At 37.8% G+C, this 20,586-nt stretch overlaps 3 protein-coding genes across 10 annotated transcripts; 1 reads left to right on the top strand and 2 right to left on the bottom strand.

The window, feature by feature from the left end:
• Positions 1 to 1,115: 1,115 nt before the first annotated feature.
• LOC131320137 (uncharacterized) lies at positions 1,116 to 1,749 on the bottom strand. The gene has a single exon (XM_058350735.1). The coding sequence runs from the start codon at positions 1,641 to 1,643 to the stop codon at positions 1,242 to 1,244; it is 402 nt and encodes a 133-aa protein (XP_058206718.1). The 5' UTR covers positions 1,644 to 1,749; the 3' UTR covers positions 1,116 to 1,241.
• Positions 1,750 to 6,118: 4,369 nt separating this feature from the next.
• On the top strand, positions 6,119 to 13,814 carry LOC131320136 (casein kinase 1-like protein 3). 7 transcript variants are annotated; one of them, XR_009198128.1, is made up of 18 exons: positions 6,119 to 6,482; positions 6,578 to 6,618; positions 7,326 to 7,395; positions 7,542 to 7,690; positions 8,166 to 8,261; positions 8,358 to 8,428; positions 8,622 to 8,683; positions 8,767 to 8,830; positions 9,072 to 9,156; positions 9,304 to 9,430; positions 9,637 to 9,719; positions 9,885 to 9,942; positions 10,305 to 10,444; positions 10,583 to 10,771; positions 10,863 to 11,126; positions 12,201 to 12,277; positions 12,386 to 12,706; positions 12,837 to 13,814. XR_009198128.1 is itself a non-coding variant. In XM_058350733.1 (15 exons), the coding sequence occupies exons 1-14, from the start codon at positions 6,407 to 6,409 to the stop codon at positions 10,760 to 10,762; spliced, it is 1,302 nt and encodes a 433-aa protein (XP_058206716.1). In that variant the 5' UTR covers positions 6,119 to 6,406; the 3' UTR covers positions 10,763 to 10,771; positions 10,863 to 11,451. The 7 variants fall into 7 exon arrangements, 2 of the variants coding, with proteins under 2 accessions (XP_058206716.1, XP_058206717.1); XR_009198129.1 differs by having other exon boundaries at positions 12,201 to 12,706; positions 12,837 to 12,983; positions 13,070 to 13,814; XR_009198126.1 differs by having other exon boundaries at positions 12,201 to 12,706.
• Positions 13,815 to 14,580: 766 nt separating this feature from the next.
• Positions 14,581 to 20,431, bottom strand: LOC131320135 (probable RNA methyltransferase At5g51130). Of its 2 annotated transcripts, XR_009198125.1 has the most exons (9): positions 20,046 to 20,431; positions 18,561 to 18,675; positions 18,018 to 18,065; positions 17,360 to 17,606; positions 16,633 to 16,720; positions 16,479 to 16,544; positions 15,579 to 15,647; positions 14,967 to 15,142; positions 14,581 to 14,828 (listed from the first exon to the last, which is right to left on the bottom strand). XR_009198125.1 is itself a non-coding variant. In XM_058350732.1 (8 exons), the coding sequence occupies exons 1-8, from the start codon at positions 20,181 to 20,183 to the stop codon at positions 15,053 to 15,055; spliced, it is 861 nt and encodes a 286-aa protein (XP_058206715.1). In that variant the 5' UTR covers positions 20,184 to 20,354; the 3' UTR covers positions 14,581 to 15,052. The 2 variants fall into 2 exon arrangements, 1 of the variants encoding a protein (XP_058206715.1); XM_058350732.1 differs by having other exon boundaries at positions 14,581 to 15,142; positions 20,046 to 20,354.
• Between the last annotated feature and the right edge of the window lie 155 nt (positions 20,432 to 20,586).

Here is a 20,586-nt window from a genome sequence, read left to right as displayed (position 1 = left end):
ATCAGTATGTTCAGGATCTCAGGTTCTTGTCTTCACCTACGACAAACTATACAGTTGTACTGGACCAATACATGAAACAGACAGATTTCAGTAACTATTCAAGCTAAACTTGTTGCATCCCTTCAGCAGGCTAAAATTGAGATCAAATGGGAATTACTACAATTTTTTGTGAAGGTACACTACTTAAATAGGGAAATGGAACTATATAATCAAGTAACTACATAATACACTAATTGTAGATGCACAATACTTCCTACCATTTCAAAAACAACCCTACGTTTAGCAAGGAAATAAAAAAGATAGCACACAATGACTTTAAGTTTGCATTTAACGGAACCTGTGAAACTAATCATCTTACAAAACCTTATCTAATGCCCATTTCAATATGGCAATATCTTTAAGTTTTGAATTTAAAGAATATCCCAGAACTGCACCAAAGCTAAAGAGCACGAGAACCAATAAGTTTCTGCTATATTTCAACGTGTCAATGATTACACATCAAACTCATTTCATCATAATATCATATAGCTAATGTAATTGTTAACTCTGACAATTCTATCAGAAGGAAGGACATATGTCTTCTACAAGTACAAGCAGATGTGGTAATATTGATTCTAGTATACAAGTACAACGCTGCGCATTCAAACTATCAAGTTCCTACATAATTTGGAATGACAGCATCCACGAAAAAAACTTCAGTTTTCATATCCCTATCTAATCTCATTGATTTAGTTTTTGAGCAGTGAATATGCGGTACAGCACATGTCAAGAAAACTTAAAATTCCCATTCCCCTTTCCACTCAATTTCTCATCAACCGACTTTTGCTTATCAAGATCGTGCCCGAAATCGAGCTTGGCTTGGCCCATTTACATAAGCACGACTTGAGCTTGAGCCCTTGTTTAAATCAGCTCAACTTGAGCTTGATCTCGTCTCAAGCCCGAGTAAATAAGCTCGACCTGAGCGTGAACTGAGCTCAATCCCCTCAAACACTAGACAAGTCAAGCTCAACTTAAGCACAAATCGAGCTCTGAGTTCAACTACTGTACAAAGAGCCGAGCTTGATAAGCTCGTTTTCCTGCCCTACAACCAACCATTAAATCTAAACCCCAAAAAATCAACAATTGCTTAATTAGATTTCTCAAACTAAATTTAAACAATTCCATCTTACACAGTCCAATCCACATAGTCATAAGCCTTGATGATATCAATCATAATAGCACATCTTGTGAGGCCCTAATTCCTATGACATGATACAAATGTAGACACCAAGAACGATAAGGAATGTACCAAACAAAGCCAACCCAACACAGGTCTCCTCCCCCAGCGCCATCCCGAACACGGCGGTGGCGGCGAACGTCGTCGCGTTGGTCACCGGAACGGCTATCGAGATGGGCGCGTCGCTGAGGATGGCGAAGAAAGCGGCGGAGGCCGATAGGTTGAGGAGGAAAGGGACAGAGTACTGCCAGGTTAGGAGGAGCTTGAGCCATTTCTTGAGGGAGGAGAGGAATCGGTGGTGGGTTGCGTCCGGAGGAGGAGAGGATATGAGGGTTTGGTCCCAGATGAGTGCGCCGCGGCGCATTAGTGCGTTTGTGGCGCCCCAAACGAGGCCTACTGCGATCATCTTTTGCGTGTCCCTTTCCATCTCACTGTCGCGGAGGAGTGGGGACTGATGGGCGTTTACTTGATTGAATGCGATAAGGGCGTGTTTGGATAGGCACCATTATAGAGGGGAAGGGAAACAAACGGTAATGGTTTGAACAGTCCTTTGCTTAATATCCCGAAAAGAATTTGAGCAAATAATTAATTAAGTTATTACCGTTATTCGAATGAGCTAATTTTTAATCAGAGAATGTTACAAAAATCCGATTATTTGTATGGGACCTCAAGGTGGGTCCTCACAACATGAAGTGCAGATGGTGTACCCCAGTGTACGCAATATTTAAGGCTGTGTTTGGATTGTCTTAAAAAAAGTCAAGTTTTACGTTTTATGACTCTATTTTTCAGCTACTGTAATTCGGAAGATTAAGGTAGTTGGCTTTTTGATAAAGATAAATGAGCCCTAAAATTAGGCAACTGTGCAAGCAATATGAACTGTTTTTATATAGATTTTACATGACTTTTAGGAAGACATTAATTTGGTACTAAAAATGTTAGAAGTATGAAGCCATCTATATTTTAGTGATTTTTGTCTACTCATACAAACATGAGTACCTCTACAGCCATTCGATCGTCTTTAATTAAGATCGTAGCCGTCTGATTATTTCTTCTTTGACAATATACAAGTGAACCGTTCCTCTTTTTTGGGGTAGTGAGAATCTTTCCTTATTATATACTAGTGGATTCCCGCGCCTGAAGGCACGACGCAACGCATTCTAAACAAAGTCTAAAGGCACGACGCAACGCATTCTAAACAAAGTCTTTTGAAACATTGCCCCCCCCCCCCCCGGTCTCTCTCTCTTATGGAAACATGTTTCTTTTTGAATTTTTTTTATTTATCAAATACCATTGGATATTAATTTTCTTTTCCCTTCCCTGCAATGATTATCTTTTTCTTTCCCTTATCTGTTAGACTACTACCGTTCCCTTTTGTCTTTCCTTAGCCATTGCTTCAGCCTTCCAGACAAAAAAGAGTAAAATCTATATCAAAACTTTTAATGTATAAACCAAGAGGCCATGACATGAAGAACTGGAATTTTTTTGTCAGGATTCAGACATTAAGAACCCATATACCTCCAAGCTATATAAATTGGCTATATACAAGCCATGACATGAAGAACCCATATACTACCAAGCTTGATAATCATTTTATTGAACTTCTAGAATTAACACATCGATCAATACACCAATCAAAGGCTAAAATTTCTATACACTAACTCATACTTCAATAAACCAATCAAAAGCTGAAACTTCAATACATTAAACTTTTTCATGGATTAAACAACAATTGAAAACACCAAGCCTGGTAATGGTATTTCTTTCGTTCTATTTTTTCTTTGTTTTGAAGATTAAACAACAATTTAGAAAAACGCTAGTCTAGTGTGAAATTGAGGATGGGGGAATTCTTACCGGAGAGAGAAAATCAAATTAATTTTTTCGAGGATATGGAGAGGATGTGTACAGAGATTGAGGCGATCAATCGGCGACGAATTGAGGGGGGCTCCAATCCGAAACGTTGGATGAGTTGGTGGGCGTTGAATGTTTTGTAATGGGCCGAAGAGTGGGTTATGGGAGGGAGAGATCGATATAAAGATCGCAACAATGGAGGGAGAGAGGTGAGAAGAGAGAGGAAGACAGAAATGACTGTAACTTATTGAAAACAGGTTGAAACGGGTAGACAGACGTGAGACTTGTTAGCAAGTTGGAATCAATGATTCAATCCAATGACTGTAATCTATTGGAATTTCGATCCCGACGGCTAGAGACGTGCTTTTGTTTGTATGGGTAAACAAAAATCGCTCTATTTTATAATATAGAAGATTGGCGGGAAAAAAAAAAGGAAGAAAAAGAAATATAGGAAGAGAAACATTATTGTAGGTTTATAGTGTGAATGAAAAATTAAAAGGCAATCACAGTTTGGAAACCAAATTATCGTGCATATTATCAAAGGAGAAAGATTCTCTTGTATACTATCAAAGGAAAAATAATTGGATGACTAAGATCTTAATTAGAGGCGATCAGATGGCTGTAGAGGTGCTCATGTTTGTATGGTAGATAAAAACCGCTCTGTTTTATAATATAGATTAACCGATACTAACGAATTCAATAATGCACGGGAATTTAATTGCCAAACTTTGATTGTCTTTTAATGTCTCCTGAAATGGATAATCAAAAATTTTGATTTCCAAACTTTGATTATGGACTACAGTAATGTTTCTTTATCTATATTTCTTTTTCAGTTGATTGTCTTTTGAATTTTTCCCACTTTAAGTTGGTTTCATAAAATAGGGAAACGTCTCAAAATTATAACTAACATAATGTGTCTACTCATACAAATATGAGTACCTCTACAGGCATTCGATTGCCTTTAATTAAGATCGTAGCCGTCTGATTATTTCTTCTTTGACAATATACAAGTGAACCGTTCCTCTTTTTTGGGGTAGTGAGAATCTTTCCTTATTATATACTCCGTATTAACCGATACTAACAAATTCAATAATGCACGGGAATTTAATTGCCAAACTTTGATTGCCTTTTAATGTCTCCTGAAATGGATAATCAAAAATTTTGATTTCCAAACTTTGAATATGGACTACAATAATGTTTCTTTATCTATATTTATTTTTCAGTTGATTGTCTTTTGAATTTTTCCCACCTTAAGTTGGTTTCATAAATAGGGAAATGTCTCAAAATTATAACTAACACAACATGTAGATTACTTTTGTTGGGTACGCAAAACATTCACGTAGAACATATAGTTTATATGTTACGACTATATTAGGACTTGACGTGCCTTTAGACACGAGCATCCTCTAGTCTTTAATACGGCAACACTGATTGATTGAAGTGACCTAGTTTCCATTTCTTTGCTATTAAATTACATCAGACTCAAGTAGGTAGTGAGTGATGCCTGAAAATTGTGTTTGGTAATGTCAATTTTGGTACGGATTGTACATGCGAACGATTAAAATTATCGAGATGAACCTAGAATAAGCGCCAACTCTTCACAAAGAGACAAAAGAGAAGTCTCGCATAACTTAAGTATTTGAATGACTCAAGCATTTTATGAGCACCAAATACTCTTCTTCTTTTTTGTCTCCTCATAAATGGATTTGTAAAAAATAGTCAAAATGGAAATCTGAATGAGATTTGGCAATAAAGAGTGAGATAAAAAGACCTAAGTAAAAGTTTTGCAAGAAGTCGCTTTTAAACTTGCACTCTTGCTCACAAACGTGAATTATATATATGGCGTTTGTTGTTTATTTCCATTTCCTTTTCACTAGTTAATAATTTACTTTGAAATTTTTTTTTTGCTCGGCAATAATTTACTTTGAAATTGAGTGTTTAGGAAAATGGAAGGTCCAAAAATGTGGGCATGAAATGCTGAATTGAGGGCCCATGCGAAGATGACCATACACCTAACATGCAATTAGTGCGTACACCTATTCGCTTGGCCCAACTACAAATTTCCGCACCTTCTTGGGTTTTCAAAATGGAAGTGCATTTATAGTACCTTGTTGCCTCTATTAAGAAGTATTGTTTTGTCGGACTACACTATTTATAGGGGATTCCGTCGCATTTACGTCGGAACCGAAGCTAAGATCACATGGAATATAAATGGTGTTGGGGGTTCTTCACAACTTCATGTAAACCATGTGGTCCCTCGCACATGGGCACTGCTTACTTGTAATACTAATATTCTTCTTATCTTTCAGAGTCTCAGTGGCTTAGATGGCGTTATTTGACTGACTCATAACGTCAAAAGCCACTGAAGGTTCCAAAGGATTGAAAATACAATAACATTGCCCCCCTCAAGTGTTTCATCGAAGATGATTTTAAGCTCATCTGATTGTATCTCTTAAATTTCAAAGAAGAGATATAGGGTTTGGATCTATTGAGAAACTTCAAACTTCTTTTGTTAACTTCCTAACTTCCATTTAAGCCCTCCTTATGTATATTGATCTGGGAAAAAGAAAGCGTATTTTCTCAAAAAGGCCTTGGGAGCTTCCATGTGCACACAATTTTTCTCGTGTACAAAAACAAAATCTAAGGTTTAACTAAAAAAAACCTAGAAAATTTAAAAATATTAAGCTAAAATCTTATTATTTGTATCTTAACCTCTTTTTTGGTTGCCCCCAAATCTTCAATTTGTATCTCCACGTCATTTTGTACAAGTAAAACTTAAAAGCCTATATTTATGTGATCACTCTAACTATTGACAATCGCTTAAACAATTAAATTAAACCCTAAATGTACCACACGACAAACGCTTGCCTCGTGTTTTTTTAATAAGTATCTTTCAAGTTATTATCAAATGATGTTTTTCTACTCAAATTAGATGAATCTACACAATTAAAGTAATGCAGAAATTTCTATTTAGTTTTTTCCCATAAATGATGTTTTTCTAAATTTCTCCCTTAAATTTTATTCCAAAAAATTGAGAGTCAAACAAGCCCTTCTCCTCCTACGTGGCACTTTTATCCTCTTTGCTCATCCCTCGCTGCCACACTGCAAAGTCTCCGCCGTTACCCTCTTTCAACTCTCCTTCGCCCTTCTCGTCTCTCTCTCTCTCTCTCCGAATCCTCCCTTTTCCCGTTTCACTTTCTCGGGAAAATCGAATCAACAAATCTTCCGCCTCTCCAATCACTCCCTTCCGATCAATCCACCTCCCCTCTCCCATAACCAAATCTCAAAACCCTAGATTCCGTCGTTTATCCACTGATTCGACCGGCGGATCTGATTCGGAGCATGGAGAGGATCGTCGGCGGAAAATACAAGCTCGGCCGTAAGATCGGTAGCGGATCATTCGGAGAAATCCACCTCGGTAAGTTCTAATTCATAGATACATATGTGTATTTGTTTCTTTTTTCTTATTAATCTGATTGCGATTATTGTTGCGTTTTTTTTAATTATTTGCAGCTACGCATGTGGACACGTTCGAGATCGTTGCAGTAAAGATCGTGAGTCTCTGAATTGATTTCTCTCATAATTGTTTCGTTTTCGTATTGTTATGGACTGTTGTGGTCAGCTGGTGTGATTTGATTTGTTTGATTTGTGCATGATTGTGATTCAATTGAGGAGTTCAAGTCGAGATTTCGTCTATATATTGCGCCAGTGTTCTGAAACTCGGCCACCTAGGCGCTAGGCGGTGGTCCAACGCCCAGATTAGGCGGCTGACTAGTCGTCAGTGAGAGATCCTATTATGTTTGTGTAATGGATGTATCCAGACTTCCAGTTGACATGTATTTTGCCTAATTGATCAGTAGTTTAGGGTTTCTGAGGAACTGCTCTCATGTCAATCTTCTCTCTCTCTCTCTCTGGAGGTTACTTTGATTGAAGTTCAATATGCAGGATAACAGTCCACACGACTAAAGTTGAAAATAATAAAACTAGCTTGACTCAGCTTTGCCAATTAGAGGTAGGCTTGGTTTGCAGTTAATTGGGTATTACGGTAGCTGTGGTACCACGCTGCGATATTTCTCTATAACCAACTATAGCGCTGAGATGAGATAGTAATTTAGTTGTGGAAGGAAGTCATATTAGCTTGACAACGTCTTCTTGTAAATTTTTTTGGTTTTCTTAATTGACTAGAGTTTAGTTGTTTTTGTCCTGTGGGCTTCTCAGTCCTTGTCAAGGGTTAATTGTGCTTATGCTTTCTGGTTTGCAGGAAAATAATAAGACGAAACATCCACAACTTTTCTACGAGGCCAAGCTATACAATATTCTGCAAGGAGGAAGTATGTAAAGTTATGAGTATATTTTCATATACGTGTCAGTGTGAAGTTTCATTCACCAGTTGTTGCATTCTTTTATTCTTCTTCTACGAATGAGTTGTTAAATTCTATCTCTGATATTCGTCTATGTTTATTGTGTATCCTTGAAGGTGGTATACCAAACATCAAATGGTCTGGCATAGACGGGGAAGATAATATTCTTGTTATGGATTTGTTGGGACCAAGTCTTGAAGATCTGTTTGTTTATTGTGGAAGGAAGTTTTCATTGAAGACAGTCTTGTTGTTAGCTGATCAAATGGTAAGCTGTGTATACTTGATTTCACATCATAGTGGACTATGTATGCCTACCGGTCAAGTCCTTAGTGTATCAACAACCTGATATATTAGGGACATTGCTGCATGCAGTTTTCTGCGGAACATATTAATGGTTGTTACTATTCTGGAAGGGACATGGCAGTTAGACTAACACATGTTTAAAAGTAGAAGTTATATGCTTTTTGAGCATAGGTTTAATATGTTCTCCGACAAGTTATGGTGTCAAGTTTCAGCAACTGCCAAAGGCCCCCTACTAAGTAAAGGTTCCTACATATTCATCGCCCAGTGTTCATCGGCACTTATAATCTGTTCTTGTAATTCATGCCCAATCCTCGTTTTACTATATGCTTTCTATCACTGTTTGCTGTATCTATTTTAGATGCATACATGAAGAAGTTGTTTCTAGAAATTTTACTTTGGTGTAAATGTTTGTTTCATCTCCTTTTTACCTCTTCCAGATAACAAGAATAGAGTACGTACACTCTAAAGGGTTTTTGCATAGGGACATTAAACCTGATAACTTTCTGATGGGTCTCGGTCGAAAAGCAAATCAGGTATCTCTAATTCTTTGACACTTGAGACCTACATAGATGCTCTTTTCTCTCTTGTTTGGAAGCTTTCATTTCTTTGTCATTGTTGTAACTCCTCAGGTTTACATTATTGACTTTGGGCTTGCGAAAAGATATCGGGATTCTACAACCAATCGTCACATTCCTTACAGGTTACCCTTATCTCTAGGGAATATTCCTGTTTTTTCTGGTTCTGACTTTTTCTCGATATATCTGGAAGAATTACCAAGACATGTTTTATTTTTTGCAACCACACGTTGTCTAATAGCTACCGATGTAATATCTTTCAATCAGTTTCTGAAATGGTTTCTTAATAGCGTAATTGATTTTGTCTATTTTGTGTAGGGAGAACAAAAATTTGACGGGGACTGCACGTTATGCAAGTTGCAATACTCATCTTGGAATTGGTAAGCATAGGATACTTTCTTTTATAGCTCTTCTTGTTTGAAAGCAAGCGCTTGATATGCATCCTTTTGCGCCTTCTCTATAGAGCAAAGCCGGCGGGATGATTTAGAGTCTCTTGGATATGTACTTCTATATTTCTTGAGAGGAAGGTATCATTTTTTACTCGAATGATATTTTCTTGTCTTATTTCTGATTTTTTTTAATGATATATTTGGGACATATTGTCAAGAAGTAACTGTTGCACATCATAGTTGGCGAAATCATGCGTGTAGGTAGTGCTTTCTGTAACTAAATGTTTACACATGTACTATTCAAGCTTCTATTCATGTTTTGTAGGTGTTCATTGTCTTTGCTTGTTCTCTTTCCTTATTGAGATATTTTTGTGTATAGTCTGCCATGGCAAGGTTTAAAAGCTGCAACCAAGAAGCAAAAGTATGACAAAATATGTGAGAAGAAATTATCAACTCCTATTGAGGTTTGTGCCTTGCCATTTATTAAACAACTCAGTCGGAGTCACAAGTTTCCCCACTCCCTCCCCCTTCCGCGGTGCTCTTTTCGATTTGATTATTATGTGTCATTTGCGAAGTCCACACTGCTAAGTCCCTACTGTTTTGTCCTAAAGGTTTTGTGCAAGTCTCACCCTGTGGAGTTTGCGTCATACTTCCATTACTGCCATTCATTGACGTTCGATCAGCGACCTGATTACGGATTCTTGAAGCGCCTGTTCCGTGATTTGTTCAGTCGTGAAGGTATTGGCATTCCGATATATAAGTTAGTTCAACCATATGGACATTGCATGGGTCTTAAAGCCTCATTCGTCTGCATCTAAACTATGCAAATGCCAAAATGTTCTAGTGTATACTGTGTATTGCCCTGACTATGATCCATGTACTGATGAAAACTATTTCTGTTGGATTTGATAAGTATATTACTTTCTATTCTTTTTGTCTGGCAGGGTATGAATTTGATTACATATTTGATTGGACGATCCTAAAGTATCAGCAAGCACAAAAGAATAAAACTCAGCCACGAGTGTCTGTTAGTATTCTCACTACCTCATTTATAGTTTTGTCCTTTTTGACTGTATATTATGTTTGTAGTGGTTTTGGCTTTAGAGCTTGGTTAGTACTTTATGTTTCTTACTTTGAAGGGGTTAATTATCTTATTATGATTCTGACGTGATTCAGAATATGAATGTTACAGCCAGCTCCTGGAGAGGGTAATAGTAGAGCGACAGCAATGGATGTGGACAAGCATCAAGGTTAGATCTTGTTGGTCCACTTTGTACTGTTGGAACCTGTGTCCCATGTTTTTGGTTATCTGACTTTTCCTGAAATGAGTATAAAGGACTCCTTGTCATCATTTTTTGTATTACACAGTAAGAACCGTTAGCCTCTTTCAGGCAGCGCATAAAGTATCCTGTTTGATTAACTAGGCACGTTTTGTTAGCTCTAAAGGGTAATGAAATAATAAAACGATAACAAGCTGATAAGAGTGGGTCTAAGATGGACTTTGTTATTTTGTGCCAAAAAGCATCAGTGTCTGTGGTATCGTAGTTTGTGTGTGAACGGTGATAAATTGTGGAATTATTAACTTGGCTGTTTCATTATCCAACTTTGGTAGGCAATCATGCTTCCTACTCGGCTGAGACAACGGAACGCATGAGACTGGGCAATGCTGGTAGTCCTGGTATTCGCATGCAGTTTAAACCACAAGCGCCAGCTGGAAGGAATTTGAGCTTGGAGAATCCCCTACAGAAAAATGTCGGTTAACGTAATTTCCATTTTGTGAACAATTCCTAAGATATTCTTCAGTAGTTTTGCTTTTATTACACAACTAATAGTTTCGTAACATAATTTCTGTAGATAAACCTTTTTGATGATGACATCTTGTTCTTGTAGTTTGTGAGCAATACAGACATGCCATCGGCTTCATCTTCTCATGCTAGCATGTCAAAACTAAAGGCGTCGAAAGCTGTGTTGCCTGCTGAAAGCACAACCTTTAGTCATGCAAATGGTGACAAAGTTGGTCCTTCAAGTAGCTGGATTTCATCCCTTCACCGTGTTTCTTCGGCGAAGTGATTTTATATGGTAACTTGATTTGGTAATATATTTTATTGCATTCCAGAATCGTTAGACTAAATGGATTTTAGCTTACACTTTCCTGATTTTTATGTTGCAGTTGCTGATTTGGTCACGATCTTTATGACACATCTGGTTATGTTTTATCTTGCTTTGGATATGGGTTTTGCATCATTTCTCTATGGAAGCCAGCACTTTTCGCAAATGTATGAAGATGAGCAAAAACATGTGGACCAACACTAGATACAGATCACTTATGGCGCAGTTGACAAGAATTTGGTGATGGACCTGTGGAGGACAAAGAAGCTCACAGCGTTCCTTCGCGGGTACCAAGCTACCTGCTTGAGTTGTAATCCTTCCCAAGGTGACTAAACCATTAGTTGGTCCTTGAACACAGACCAACTGCAGCTTGGTTCCTGCCCTGTACATAGATGTCAAAGACTATGCAGGAACTGTGTTATATGGTTCTGTGTAACATGAATCATGTGTGAATTGTTTTTGCCTGAATTCTTCTGTTAAAAAATCATAGAGTTTCCATTTTGCTTCAGTGGTTGTTGAGAGTCCTTTATTGTTTGTTCATTGGCTATTTGCATTGTAAGTCTGTAACCTTAATGCTTTATAGCTTTTGGATAGAGCCGTTGATATATGGCCGAAAACAGATTTTACATAGATGAAGCTCAACATTTTTATGTTTCTGTTGCCATTATATAGTGCCTACATGTATGGTGAATTTCAAAGGATGAAGAATTGTTTGATTGGTAAGTTAAGGGGACTCAAACTTGAGTCTCTTAAATGTTGGAAACTTTGTATGGGGAACCTTTTTTTCGCTTGATGTGTTCTTTCTTTTGTCCCGTTGATTACTTCGGCTCGCCAATGTTAATTTGGAGAAGGCTGTTAGACAAAAAAATGTCACATGGATGTGCGCGGTCCTATTCAGATCACACGACGTACATTTCAGAAACTTCATTTATCATTTGGCAAACTTGTGCCTAGCAAGGGCTTAAATTATTAGACCTATAGGTATCTGTTGTGCATATTTTACAATCTGCTTAGTTGTGCATTTTAGAGAGCTAGGTTGCAGGGATTCTTTGTCAGATATTTCTCTTTTCATCCCAAGAAGAAATTTACGCATTAATTCTCTTGATATTTTTGCTAGTAAAAATGCAGTGAAATTTGTGACCTTAGTCTAGCAGGTATCCCAACCCGGGAAAGAAATGTTTTCCTTCTTTTTAAAAAGTCCTATGTCTTTTCGGGCACTGTAGTTGAACGTTTGATACCTCTGGAGTTGCATGTTCATGGAAAATTCCAAGTCTAGTACTCACCATTTGTTGCTTATCTGTGAAACCTGAGAAGAATTTGCTGTGTATTAGTAGTTTTTGTATTGTGACATTATTCCTGTGGCTGCTCAAGTTTGGGTTTTGTACCATGTAACTTGCAGGATCACTTCTTTGGTGGAAAAGCTGATGCATCCACCTGGTCACACTTCCTACTTGGAGGCGGCTGAATAGAGAACAGGTGAAACTCAAGTCTTTTGTTAGGGTGCTTGTGGAACAGCTAGTCTTCACTTTAACATTTGATGAGAGCTTGTGACCTGGCATGATTGCAAGTGCTTTCTGCTTCCAGCCTTGTGGTGCAAGTTCAAATCTAGGAGATTGACGTTAACACGCAGGAGAAAGAACAAACAAAAGTTGGGGCAAGACTGAGTATCTACTACCTTTCCTGGGTCCTACTATGAGCAGGAGCATTGTGCTTTGGATTCAACCTTCTGGACACAATATGAGGGAGCTCGTAGTTTCATTGTAGAGCCTTGTGCATTAGACCAGATCAGATACAGGGGGCTGCTGGATAAGCCATGCCAGCCTGTTCTCTTGGCTCCATTTGTTGAATAGGCTGGTATGGGAGGCAGGGTTGTGTTTGGATATTGGGTGTATGGATGAATTTGAGGTAAAAGAACAAGGGAATACCTTGACAAATCCAGAATCCAATGCAACCTAAATCGATTCGGTGTTTATGCATGCTTTAGTTCTTCCTAAATTTTGCTGAACGGTTTTTTATTGTGTCGCGATATCTGCAGATTATACAGACAAATTGAGAAGCAAGATACAGGTAAAATGGTCCAACTTGGGATCCCTAAATTCCATCTTGGTCTCTGTGTTCTCTCTGTGGACAGGATTCTGGATTACTAAGTCTACTGGAGGTGTCGAATTGGAAACCAGTCGCGGTAACATCCTTTTCAGGAGTGACTAGTTTTTGGGTTGCTCGGTGGAAAAGGTTAGGAAGCTAATAACCCTCCTTTGGTTGTCCCAGATTGGCCCCTTGCTGGCTATGAGCAGGACACGAGGAGTCTAGACAAATCTACCAACTCGGGGTACGCATGAGGGATCTATATGTGCTCTCTCAAGATTGGCTTGAGTCATACCTAGACCCGTTTCAACCGAGGGCATTTTAACAAGAAGCTAGTGGCCTATGATTAATGGGGTAGATTCTCCCCACTGCCGTCCAAGAGTTTCGAACACTAGTCCGCTTTGTCACCAAACCACATGAGATCCTGGTTGTTACCCTGTTGAGTAGGTTTGGTAGTCTGATTACTTTGATAGCCATCGTTGAAGAAGCCTCCATACATTTTCCTTTAAGGTAGTCAACCCCATTTCGAGTTTACTGAAGCATCTGAATGTCCCAACTTTCTCGAAGACAGGTCGAGATTAGAAAAAGAAAAACAGAACTTGTGTTTCTGTTCGCACACCCATTTTGGTTTCCCGGTACTTCTGTGCATCCAATTTGCTTGTTCGATGGTTATGCTTTCAAGTTCCAACTTTGTTGTGCTTCTGGTTGCAACGGTTTGATCAGAGCGTTTTCAGCAATATTCATATTTTACAGGGGAATTCCTATGAGGGTACGTGGATATATTTTGTTGAAATATGTACTGCAAAAATAGTGTAATTTCATCAGAGGTATATTTTCTCAAGCCTCCAGGATTGGTCAGTGTAATTTATCGAAAAAGATAAAGGAAACACTGAAATCTGTTCTTACTAAAAGCTTGTTTTGGTATTAATTTCGTGTTTTTATGAATTTTTGACAGAATCAAGTTAGAACTTTTTTGAAATGGTCCATTTGTCTCGATGGAAGTTTAAAAAATAAAAGATTATGACCAAAAATGAGTAAGAAAAAAACACCGAACTGTCTTCTTTTAATTTGTATTCACAAATTTTACATATGTTTTCATTCCTTGATTAATCAAAAAATTGCAATATAAAGCTAAACAAAAAATTGTGAAACGTCAATAATACCGATAAAGTTACAGAAGCAAAAATTTAGGAAGAACTGGCCCTTAATTTAGAACACTCGCTTTAACTTAGGTAACAAGTTTCTCCTCTCTAAAATCCTAAAAAACTCTCGCAACATTAGCGAGAACTACTCCAGGTTCATACCGTTTAACTCTTACAGTCAATGCTAACAACGCAGTCAATCTTCTCTCTTGCCCCCTCTTCATTCAGCAACTCATGAATGCATCACCATTCCTGCCTGACCGGTGGACGGCTGGGCATCAGATTTGTGCTTGGAAATTTCTCAGGAAATCACGGAATGAGTAGGTGAATACGCTTTTGAAAATCTCTCTCGGCACTTGCTTTTGTGCAACCAAAGTTGGAGAAATGAGCATTGAGTTGGGGATAAAGAGTTATAACTGAATGGTTTGGAGGGTTGGAAAATGCAAGGGAGATCGTCACCGCAAATGTCAGATTGTTCATAATTTCCACTAGTTCAAAAGCAATTAGAACCATAAAAACCACCTAAACCTACACCAATTCTCCACTTCAGAATAAGGAACTGATCGTGCTTAATTTTTATACTCTATAACAAGGACAGCTCCAACCTGACTCAAATCAATTCACATGCAACGTATACCAGAGCGTTTGTCATTACATTATGGCAGAACAGCCAAAACCCAAAATCCAGAACGAAATATACAGTTGTTACTTGAGTTGCCCTTGCCCATTCTACCGAGGATGCAGATGGAGTTCGACAAAAAAGGAGAACCAGAAAATACACTGATGTACTCCAAACCACCCTGCATTTTAAACAAACAGAGATAACAATCCTACACCACTTCAAAATTCAGGAAACAAAACAGACTTCTTTTCATTTCCCTATCACCGTTTATCAACTTTCATTCAGCTCATTTTCCCCTACATTCTGATAAACATACCTTAATATTTCCATCATCAAAACGGTAGAAAGCCTTATCCATAGTGAGGAATTCCACACAAAGACACAAGCGGAACCCCAAATGAATCATTTCCAGAAAGCGAGAATTGGCCGGTCAAATCCAGACTTGCTGCCCGATAACCTGGAACTGATGTTTTCTACCATCCTAAATCCAATCTGAAAACATGGACCAAAGATCAAAAGTCAGCATATTGGTTTCAATAAGAAAACCGAATCCAAAATGGTTGTCTAGGATTTCATATAGCTTGTGTTACATGGACTCTCTTCATTTAACAATAGAAAGATCCCCGTGTCCAATAACCATGAAACGGGCAAGGCTATGGGATAAGGTCGGACCCTATAATTTTGATGATATATGGACCTCACACTAGCTAGAAAAACACATTCCTTGTCGTTCACCAGTATAGGGTTATGTATTATATTTTCCCTTACCTATATCGTACTTTCAAACACAAATCTAGATATCCTAAAATTCAAGTTTAGGAAGGTCCGACACTTAGATGAGCTCCGTACTAGGGTCCATGTACCACAAGATTTAGCTAATAATTGTAAACCTCATTTGACCAAATAAGAACAAAAACATGAAATATACCTTGTCCAAAAGAACTTCTTGAAAACCTTCAGGATAGATCTTGATATTGTGATAATTAGTTTGTGCCATCTGCAGACCAATTAGAGAAATTTTGTTTCAGACAAATAATCCGAGCCCATATAATCATAAGCCCATTCAAACTACTTGAGAAGTGTTTAGGTAAAAGAGTTTCATGAAGCAAAAATGGTATCCGGCACAGGTCCGAGTAACAGTAGAATGAAATGCAAGATACATGAGTTCAGAGCCCCATTATAGCATAAAAATCATTGACAAACATGAGCTCATGTTATCATACATTAGGTCAAACTTTTATTCTAACATCTGATAAGAAAAGAGAGCGTACAATAAAAAATCTGCAGTTTTTTCAGATACAAGATGACACCTGTAACAGCCTCTCTGCTGAGTCCATGATGCATCTCGAGGTTTGGAAAATTAGTTTGATGTTGGAACGAGTTGACAATGTAAAGGTTTTCTGGTTGGACGGATATTCAAGCACTTTAAGCGAGTGAAAATGCTCGATCAGAGATCTGGTAAGTGGGTTGTCCCATCTTTACTTTGCTATTGTGGTTACTTGGAAAATTCTAGGCACAAGGATGGGCACTCAAAGTTGGGACCCTATCATTTCATTGCCTTTCACAACATTCTGGAGGATAGCCTGAGCGAAAAAAAAACATTCTGGAGGACACACAGAGAGAGAGAGAGAGAGAGAGAGAGAGAGAGAGAGAGAGAGAGAGAGAGAGAGAGAGAGAGAGAGAGAGAGACCATGAAGTTAATGGAACACTAAAAAGGCTAAGCATGACTTACTAAAGACCTGGAAGAAGGCCTTGTCATTTGAGCATCAGACCTCTCTTAGAAGCATAATGGGGCGAAATGAAGATGAATTAAAAGAAAATCCCATACCTCAGATACAAGACGGTTTTTGTAATATGAGTTCCAAGGTTGGGGTTCCAAAATAAGAATGCCACCCTGCCCAAGTTAAAATATAGTTTATAACCATATTGCTATGCTCAAGCCAATACTCTGTAAAAGCAAAGAATCTTAAGATCAGGCATACCGGTTCAAGAAGCTTCCAAATCTTGGCAAATAAAATAATCAATCCATCATCACCCCAGTTCAAATGGATCCATTTTGCTACACTTAAGCTGCAAAAAAAAAAAAAATATATATATATATATATATATATATATCAAAGAGAAAGAAATGAAGATCTCAAAATCTCCACATAAGGGCCACAGGCAAAACCAGGTAAACCAGTAAATGAAATATTTTGACTGTGATTCTGACATAGTATAACAGTATTCTGCATAATCAGGACTGTGTGAAGGTATCTTTCCTGAGCCAGCGATATAGTAATTAAGATACAGAAAAATGCCATTGAAAGAAAAAAGAACATAAAAGGAATTTGTAGCATACCGTAACCTTTCACACAAAGAAAACAAGGAAAGATTTGCACATTTAAACAACCAAGTATTTCCACTCCTAAATTCAACCAATTCAGTAGAGTCGTTATCCTTAAAAAAAAAAAAAAAAAAGAATTTCTTTCAGTCACTAGAGGATCCCATAGAGTTCAAAAAAAGACAAATAACTAGCATTCAGAATCTAACATAAAAGAGGCGTAGGAAATCAGAACCATATAAACCAATTTTCTAATTTTCTTGTTTCTAATGGACCCATATGATCATTCATTCATTCTTTCTTTCTTTTTCAGTTTTTCTTATTTTCGCCGGCACGTCTTCCCTACTGTAAAACATGTCATAAACCTGAAGCACAATTGAACTGACCAAATAATTGTATGATAGAACCTATCCTCTGGCGGCCACCAATCCTTAACAAAGTTTCCTTTTTGGAAAGTAACTAGGTGGGAAAGATCTTTTCCGTTACTAGTCTCTCCGCTTTGTACTTCAGTGACATGGTGTTGTACAACATTCATTCTTTCTGAATCTTCTAACTTGGTAGGCTTTGATTGTACTGCACGAGTACTCATCTTCATAGTTTTTCTGAGATTCCAATGGGCGTCCTCGATCCGATCTGCATGAAAATTAAAAGATCCCATTGATTTGTCTGACTGCACCTCAACAATAGCACGTGCAAGTAATTTCAATGCAGAAGGCTAATTTCTGGGTCAACCAGACTAATTTCTTTCCACATTCCAACATTAACTGAAATACATCAGTCCAAAAAATTAGTACCTGCTCTCCAATCCAAGTGGTTAATACTTAATAATGCACATAGGTATGATGGTATTGGTTTATGCAGCTCTTTTATGCAGATCAGTAGTATCAGTAGCCCTTCTAGTCATTGCATTCCGAAAGGACAATTATTTTTTAATAAAAGCAATTGTTTCGTAGATGGGTCTTTTTCCTTTGACGGAAGCCAATACATGAATGAAAGAAGCTAGTTGGCCCCAAAAGAAACTAAGATTATGCTTCAAAATCTTACCACCATCGATGTCAACTCCAAGGATGCTCCGGCAGCCAAACTTTTTCGCTGCATACAAAAAGATAAAGCAAGGTAAATTGAGTTATAGACAGAGAGATACGCAATGGTCAACAATAACAAAGAAACAACAACATTGATGATCTTATTTCAGGGAAAACTTAGTTTTCACGTTATTATCTATATCAAAAATTATAGTTCAAGAATAGTCACTTAATAACTAAGAGGCTAAGTTACGTATTCTAAAATAAAAAGCTCTAATTTCTTAATAAGAAACCAAAAAACGTGTCCATAAAGAGTAACTGAGTAGATAAAAGCCTGTAAACTGTAACACCATAAGCACACTCGAAGAAGATGAGACAAGCATCTTAGTTTCCTGTTGTGATCGTTATAAAAGGCTCTTTTTGTGTGTGTGTGTGTGTGTGTGTGTGTGTGTGTTTTGAAAACAAACCTAGGTACAGTAAATTATAGTAATTACTTAAGCATAAAAGGCCCAAAAAACGCGGAAACAATACTGAACAATTAGCCCACTAAAGAGTTAGATACCAATTGTGATTGTTATTGTCCCGTTATTGCATCCAATGTCTAGACAATCCTTGCCCTCAAACCACTCCTTCTTCAAAACCTTCAACCTAGGATCTTCCTCCAGCTCCTGACCAACCTGAAAATAACCATTCGAAACAAGTTTGAAATAGCCACCATATGTCCCAATGTCTGTAGAATGTAAAGTGAACTGAATTGTTCGACAACAATTAAACTATATAACAAACACAACATATGAGAAGGTAAATACAAACCAAATCAAACGCTCAGACTTCATTGGAACACATATGGAGTGCAATGTGAACCCTTCTTATGTAGAGTTACCAAACAGTAAAAGATTGAACTTGGTGGAAACTCCTTTCTCCACTAGCCCAACCATTTAGGAGTACGGACCGCCATGTCTTTCCTTAGTTTCCCATGAGTTGATGATACCATACCAGTAGGTTGTATCACCTTTATACCAATAGTGAATGTACTAACAATCAAACGCCCAAAGACTTCAACAATTTCAATTTCTCTTATGCATCAGAATAAATATTGAGTGTACCAGTGACAGCATCTAGTGTGATATAACCCACCAATAAAAGAATGCTGAAGGGACTTGTGTACATCCCTTATCTTCCTACTAACCTAGTCAACCATGTAGATGTAGTCGCGGTGCAAGAAATCTGCAGAACCCTAACACGAGATCTACCGATAAGAATATAGAACATATACACAAAGCAAACACAGAAGAATACCAGAAGCACATGGTTACTATTCAGTTGCAGTTGGTAGGAAAATTGTGGGTCTCACGCCTCTAACTTTCCCATTAGGATTAGCTTTCCTTCACAACATGTAGGAACCTTGTTTCCACACTAGTTTTGACATAATTAAACCTCTACTTTTCAACTTACCCTTAAATTTCTTGTATCAATAGAACGCATCAAGGAAAATACATTTGAGTATCCTTTGCTTCACTTCACTATAATTTTCCAGGCTTAAGATTACTTTTTGGGAATGTTTAGAGACTTGTTAACCTAAAGTCACATCACCGCGGTATGGTAACTCAGATGTATCTAAACAGTTGCAGCATTCCTTTCATTGCAGCTGATGATACCGCCATGTTGCATAACCATGATAACCAGCATTTACTCAATGCATTGCCCCATTCACTACTGTAACTGAAAAAATGAAAAGATTGTTCAAGTTCACAGACTCAATCAAACTAATTAGGGTTCCTTCCTCTAATTTAACCACTATATAGTACTCAACACCTCGATCGAACATTAGATTTGTTATACATGCACATACAAACGGTATATGCATAATACTATCTGATTAGGGTTCCTTCACCCACAGTCAAATTCAACCACTATAATAAGGAGTATATTTAAAACCTCAATCCAACATTCAATATCATACATGGACGTACAAACGTATACATAGTTATAATACGTATCTATGCGCATGGATATAATATTGAAAGGAGGAGAGAAAGGAGGTTACGCGATATCCGTAGTAGTTTCTGTAGTTGCCAAAGATGGCGACTTCTTTGCGTTTTCTCTTCTTAGCCGATTGTTGAGCTGTAGTAGTTTCAGCTTCGTCGTCGTCGTTGTTCTTCTTCTTCTTCTCGTCTAGGCCCATCTTCAAGTGTTCCGTAATTTGTCCGATGGATGCGCTCAAAGCTCTGCAAACTGAGAGAGAGAGAGAGAGACTATTGTAAAAAGGAAACAGAGAGCTCGAGTTTTTATCACAGGGGTCAGTAGGGTTTGCACTGCCCAATATTTTGCGCGGTGAGTTCCGGATTTATTTTACTATGCACCTCAACTACATTTGAGACCGACTATTTCACGGTTCATTGTCAAGGAATCCAACTAAAATTGGGACGAAATCTCATATGGATTTGGCCCGTATAAGTTGATATAACATAAAAAAAAATGTCCAAAATGAGATGGACTTGAATGAAAATAAGTTCTGGTTTTTGACTCTTGATTTCGTCTGACGACGGATTTGAGAATCCTTCAATAATAGCAGTGGTGGCGTCTAG

This window comes from Rhododendron vialii, chromosome 3a (genome assembly GCF_030253575.1).
Source record: "Rhododendron vialii isolate Sample 1 chromosome 3a, ASM3025357v1".
NCBI lineage: Eukaryota > Viridiplantae > Streptophyta > Magnoliopsida > Ericales > Ericaceae > Rhododendron > Rhododendron vialii.
The sequence above is the reverse complement of the archived record's forward strand: the minus strand, read 5'-3'. Positions and strand labels throughout refer to the sequence as shown.

Bases quoted from the DNA above. Each gene is read 5' to 3' on its own strand.
- LOC131320136 (XM_058350733.1), top strand. From the start codon at position 6,407: ATGGAGAGGATCGTCGGCGGAAAATACAAGCTCGGCCGTAAGATCGGT. The intron at 6,619-7,325 runs GTGAGTCTCTGA...TCTGGTTTGCAG, and splicing joins AGATCGTTGCAGTAAAGATC to GAAAATAATAAGACGAAACA. The intron at 9,431-9,636 runs GTATTGGCATTC...TTTGTCTGGCAG, and splicing joins TGATTTGTTCAGTCGTGAAG to GGTATGAATTTGATTACATA.
- LOC131320135 (XM_058350732.1), bottom strand. From the start codon at position 20,183: ATGGGCCTAGACGAGAAGAAGAAGAAGAACAACGACGACGACGAAGCT. The intron at 16,545-16,632 runs GTATGCCTGATC...TAACTTGGGCAG, and splicing joins TTTGGAAGCTTCTTGAACCG to GGTGGCATTCTTATTTTGGA. The intron at 15,143-15,578 runs GTATATTTCATG...CCATGTTTTCAG, and splicing joins AAGAAGTTCTTTTGGACAAG to ATTGGATTTAGGATGGTAGA.
- LOC131320137 (XM_058350735.1), bottom strand. From the start codon at position 1,643: ATGGAAAGGGACACGCAAAAGATGATCGCAGTAGGCCTCGTTTGGGGC.